At 48.4% G+C, this 6,190-nt stretch overlaps 1 protein-coding gene across 2 annotated transcripts in view; it reads left to right on the top strand.

The window, feature by feature from the left end:
- The window catches only part of Chst4 (carbohydrate sulfotransferase 4), a 10,479-nt gene extending 4,538 nt beyond the window's left edge, over positions 1–5,941 (top strand). For both annotated transcript variants that reach the window (XM_021220775.1, XM_021220774.1), the window contains exon 2: positions 4,111–5,941. In XM_021220775.1, coding sequence (XP_021076434.1) covers positions 4,112–5,278 — 1,167 coding nt within the window. In that variant the 5' untranslated portion in view covers position 4,111 and the 3' untranslated portion in view covers positions 5,279–5,941. The remainder of the gene's footprint in view (positions 1–4,110) is intronic.
- Positions 5,942–6,190: the final 249 nt, after the last annotated feature.

Genomic DNA, 6,190 nt, shown 5'->3' with positions numbered 1-6,190 from the left:
AAGAAGAAGAAGAAGAAGAAGAAGAAGAAGAAGAAGAAGAAGAAGAAGAAGAAGAAGAAGAAGAAGAAGAAGAAGAAGAAGAAGAAGAAGAAAGGAAGAAAGCCTATTGTGGCCACCACACAAATAGGCACTCTCATACAAACACACACACACACAAAGTAGGAAAAAGACTGACCCTTTGGTCATCTGATCCCTTTGGTCATTCAGAGGAAAAGCCAGACTGTCAGTGAATGGGAGAGGTGGCGGGGGAGCGGGGGTGCCACTGCCACACAAAGTCTCGTGAGGATCATGATACACTTCCAGAATGTTCAAGGGGACTTCCAAGGGAAGCTGAGAACTGGCAAAGCATGCCCTAACTCTTGAGGAAACAAGTTACCGACTCCAAGAATCACCTCTGGATTCTCAACCCTCTCTCCTCTTCCTCAACCCTCTCTCTAATACCTCCCTCCGTGTTCACAGGAAGCATGAGAGCTGCCTGGCACTGACTCTCTCTCTCTCTCTCTCTCTCTCTCTCTCTCTCTCTCTCTCTCTCTCTCTCTCTCACACACACACACACACACACACACACACAAGCACTCACACAGGTACATACACATGCATACACATTCACACGTACACACACATGCACACACATGCACACACATGCACACATGTACACACACATATATACACATGCACACACACATGCACACACACATATACAAGCACTCACACACACATAAACATGCATACATACACACACATGCACACATACATGCTTACACACATATATACACATACACATACATGCACACACATTCACACAATACACATGCACACACACACATATAGACACATGCACACATGTACACACAAAGCATACACACACATGTACACATATACTAGCACTCACACAAAAACATGCACACGGACATACACATGCACACACACATATATACACACATGCACACAAATGCATATGCAGACACACATACACAATCACTCACACACATACACACACATTCACAAACACACTCACATGATACACATGCACATACACATATATACTTTTTGACTCAACAATTCACTTCTGTGCAGTGAATCTCCCAAGTGTGTAGGCAGGAAGTTTGTGGCTGCAGCCTTTGAAATAAGGGAGCTCAGGAACAGCCCAGGAGCCCTTGGTTAGGTAAACTGTTGTGTGTCCATGCAATAGGATTCTGTGTGGTACAAAAGAGACAAGGAAATGCTTTGTGTGTTCTGCGTCTCCCCAACCATGCTTACAAGAGAAAAAGAAAAAAGAAAAAAGAAATTAAAAAAAAGGGCAAAGCACTCTGGGTAGAGAATTAATAACAAGACAGGCTTGGAGATGGGGATCTCACTGGGTACCAAGGGTGCCCTACATTGACAGCTGTCCCTTATTCCATCCCTTGGAATAAGTCTGGTGCCAGTCCTAAGACTTTTCCCCACATTTTTGAAGTATCCTTGGTCTTGATCCCTGAACAACAGCAATTTAAATTCTGCTATACTAGTCCCAGTGATGATTTGTGCAATCAAACGAGCTCACCTAGTCAGGATCTGATTGCCCCTGAAGGGCTCTCCCCTCACCCCATGTAATGGTACCTTTACTAAAGTTCCTTCCAAAAACACAGATAAAGAATTGCTGCCTTCCCATGACCCTAGAGTCGCTCAGTTGGCCCTGCTCACTCCCACCGAAAAAGCAAGCTGTCTTCCTCCCTGTAGCTCCCGGGCCTTCTTGGTGACCTCTGTTGTGGCTGCCGGCTTGGCTGGAGGAGCTTTAACCCATTCTCTTCTCCCTGCTGCCAAATTATCCCAACAATTTGCGTTGGCAGTGGAAGCCTCTTTTGAGTGTTAGTTTCTTCACAGAGACAACTTCCTTCACCCAAGTTGCCTTACAGAATCGACGAGCACTTGATTTGCTGACCGCTGAGAAAGGTGTCACCTGTCTCTTCCTGAATGAGTTAGGCATAGTGGAGACTCGAATCCAACAGTTACATAAACTTAATTTGGAGCTCCAGAGAAAACAGTTTTCCACCGCTGCTGATAATTAGTGGAAGTCCTCTATGTTCACCCTCTTGATGCCCCTCCTTGGATCTTTAATAAGCATTTTATTATTAGTAACTTTGGGGCCTTTTATTTTTAACAGAATTACTGGTTTTATAGAACAGCAGATTGATTCCATGGCATCGAGACCCTTGCAAATTCATTATCATAGACTTGATTTGGCTGACAGAGGCCTTGCTGAACCTGAGGTTGATAATTCTCCTTCAGGAGCTGCATAGGATTCAGACCTGTGCATACTGGTTCTTGATAAAATGAATCCAGTATGGGCATCAGTGTGGGTTGCAAGGCTAAGCACCGCAGGGAAGGTCTCACACGGACCATCTCTGAATTCCCTGTGAGGCAAACCTGGTGTGCAAGGAGGTCGGCATCTGTTTTCAACCTCATCCTAAGGACTTTTCTGAGGCTCTGCCTCCCCTCCCCAAAAGATACCAAGAGCCATGACTGTGGGTTGTGATGGTACCCACGGGAGAAATCAGGTCAATGCTCCCCCCACCCCTGCTGGTTAACACCCACTCATCCAAGGATGAGATGACTATTGATCACCCCAGTTCCGTGGGGCTTTAGTGAAAATAATTAAAAGGGAGGAGATGCCAGGAGCCATGGCCTCAGCCATAGCCTTGTGGAAATTTTCTAGCTTACATAAACAATGCTGAGAGAATGTTAATGATCATAACAGTAAGAATGTGTAGGGGAAAAGAGGACACTGTGACCGTTGGTTCCAGGAGCTGAAGATTGCCACCTGACCTTCAGAGAGTCCCTGGGCTCTTCCCCCCCCCCCACTCCCTTGGACCCTCCTCTTGCTCATGCTTATATTGCCACTCCTGAATAAAGTTTTCAGAGCTTGATCAGTATGATTGACTTGCTCTCATTCTTCGTGTCTCTTGTCCCTCCCTCTCTCTCTCCCCTTCCCTAGGTGGAGCCATCCTGGGAGCATGGTTGAACTACCAGGGGCTCCACCTGAGGGTCTTTTTTATATGAAATAGGCCTGCATTGTGAAAAGGATAAAGCCAGCTGTTCCACCAGTCTTTGTGATTTTTTTAAATATGAATTAGAAATGGAAATATGTTCTTTAAATACTGAATGTCTAAACACCTTCCTCCCTCTACTGTCACTTTGTGTATCAAACATCTGAATTACAATGGGGTGACATTCTCTGTTATTGTGCTCTACAACTTGCCCAACCATGCTAAGTCACCCTGAGTAGATTATCAAAGCATCCAGGCTTTTCCCAAGTTGAAGACCTATGACCAAACAGCCACAGCTTTCGCTCACACAGCTCCTAGGCTGGCTCGCCGCACTTCTGTGGAGACGATGATTTGGCTGATACGCACTCAGAGCATTTATCTCCTGTGTAGACACAGGCTAGGTTTGGATCCACTCCCCCTTGTTCTTAGTTCCATGAAATGAGGCTAAGTCAGAAGGAACCCAGTGTCAAATGCAGTATGTGGCTCTTCCACTAAGGAGACAACGCCAAAGCCAGGTAGTTTGGCAGCCTATAGCCCTAGCCTTCAGGCTATTACAGTGGGAAGGTCCCCGGCCTCAACAAAATGGGGAAGAGACGAGGAATGGTCTTGTAGGACTCCCCTTCACATGAAGGAATGGGTGAGGAGCCTGTGGCTAAGTGTCTTACTTCCCTTGGTTTGGGGAGGATCACAAGACATCTAACCAGCACTTGGTCAGACAGACAGCTTTGCCTACAAGGCCACACTCTTGCCAGAGGTGTAGAAGGTGTGGGGTGGGGCAGAGCCCCCTATAGTGATTAAATATAGCTGGGTAGGGATATATAGTTGGTTTGATGGATGAGAAAGACCAGAAGGGGGCGTTTTAAAGACTATAAAATAGAATGCAGTGATCCAATTAGGAGCCAGAATCACTCTACAGAGGGATCTAGACAAATACTTGCAGGAAGTTTCTGAAATTTTTTACTTTTTATTTTTACATTGCTCCTTGGAGGGGATCCAGGAGAAGCCAGAAGGTAGATGCTGTAACAACCTAACTCGGCCCCATCCCCTCTGCTTGCCCCTTCAAGGTCTTCTCCTCCTTCCGCAGGATGACGCTGTTGAAGAAAGGGAAGCTGCTGATGTTCCTGGGTTCCCAGGTGATTGTTGCAGCTCTCTTCGTCCATATGTCTGTCCACAGACCCCTTTCCCAGAGGGAGAAGTCCAGGAGGCCCGTGCATGTGCTGGTGCTGTCTTCCTGGCGGTCGGGATCCTCTTTTGTGGGACAGCTTTTCGGGCAGCACCCGGATGTGTTCTACCTGATGGAGCCTGCCTGGCACGTGTGGATGACTTTCACTAGTAGCACGGCCTGGAAGCTGCACATGGCCGTGCGGGATCTTCTGCGTTCCGTCTTCCTGTGTGACATGAGCGTCTTTGATGCCTACATGAACCCAGGCCCCCGGAAACAGTCCAGCCTCTTCCAGTGGGAGCAAAGCCGGGCCCTGTGCTCGGCGCCTGTGTGTGACTTCTTCCCTGCCCACGAGATCAGCTCGCCCAAGCACTGCAGGCTGCTCTGCGGTCAGCAGCCCTTTGATATGGTGGAGAAGGCCTGCCGCTCTCACGGCTTTGTGGTACTCAAGGAGGTGCGTTTTCTCAGCCTGCAGGCCCTCTATCCACTGCTCACGGACCCTTCCCTCAACCTGCACATCGTGCACCTGGTCCGAGACCCCCGGGCCGTGTTCCGATCCCGGGAACAAACCGCCGCAGAACTCATGGTTGACAGTCGTATTGTGCTAGGGCAGCATTTGGAAACGATCAAGGAGGAAGACCAGCCCTATTATGCCATGAAGATCATCTGCAAAAGCCAGGTGGACATAGCCAAGGCCATCCAAACCCTCCCTGAAGCTCTGCAGCAGCGCTACCTGTTCTTGAGGTATGAGGACCTGGTTCGGGCACCCCTGGCCCAGACGTCCAGACTATATAAATTTGTGGGGTTGGATTTTTTGCCCCACCTCCGAACATGGGTTCACAACGTCACCCGCGGCAAGGGCATGGGTCAGCATGCCTTCCATACTAACGCCAGGAACGCCCTCAACGTCTCTCAGGCTTGGCGTTGGTCCTTACCTTACGAAAAGGTTTCCCAGCTTCAAGATGCCTGTGGTGAGGCTATGGATTTGCTGGGATACCTCCAGGTCAGATCCCAACAAGATCAAGGCAACCTGACCCTGGATCTTCTGTCCTTCTCTCCTATCTTGGGGCAGGTCTTCCGGGAAGGTTAGGGAGGTCTGTCTGCACCCCTTGGTTCCAGCCTTAGTCACCACTAAACACAGGGAAGCCTTAAGGTATGACCAAACTGAGTGCCCTTTTCTCCTCAGCCCCAAGACAGAGGAGTCTTCGTGTCTATACTCAGGTCTACCCTACAGCTGAGCCTAAAAAAACCAAGAAACAGTATCTTTCTGTCTGGAAAATACTTAGGAACCTTAAGCAGCCCCTTTGACCTGTCAAGCAAGACTGTCTTGTATCCTTGGCCTTCCTACCCCTGTATACCTTGGAGACTACGGTCTGGAGGCCACCTGGACACAGCAAGCTGCATCCGTGGAGTGAGTCTGTAAACCGCCCTGTCCACATCTTCCCGGTGAGAAAAGGAAGAATAAAAACCAGGGAAACGTAGCTCTTACCAAAGAGCTCCCAGAAACTTCCACAGAGACATAGACCCTCAAAGTTTCCAAAGGATTTGAGGAAGCAGGAGCAGGGGTGGGTGCTTATCGGTGAGTCTGCCCAATGCACTCTCAGTAATCAGAAACAGGAAGCAAACAGCACAACAGGGTCAGAGCTCAAGTTCAAGGTGTGTCTGGTATGGACGTTATCTCTCCTCAGTGGTTTCCTGGCCAGGACGCTGACCTGTGGAACTGCCCTGCAGTGAAATGAAAGCTATACCCTCAGCTTCTATTTTGACTTCCCTGTGTAAGTTTTCTAACTACCCATCGCCGATGCTCATTCTCACGGGGTCCTAACAACAGACACAACCATCTTTACAGAGCTTGTTATTGTGTTTTACTATTATCTGACACATAGATCAATACCACTACCCCTATGGCAGTCTCAGGTGTCTCCAGGGTTGATGGAAGGCAGATGCATTAGTGACTGACCTGCAATAGAACGCCATTGCAGAAAGCAACTCTGGGGGAGAA

This window comes from Mus pahari, chromosome 20, assembly GCF_900095145.1.
Source record: "Mus pahari chromosome 20, PAHARI_EIJ_v1.1, whole genome shotgun sequence".
In the NCBI taxonomy this organism is placed as follows: Eukaryota; Metazoa; Chordata; class Mammalia; order Rodentia; family Muridae; genus Mus; species Mus pahari.
The sequence above is the reverse complement of the archived record's forward strand: the minus strand, read 5'-3'. Positions and strand labels throughout refer to the sequence as shown.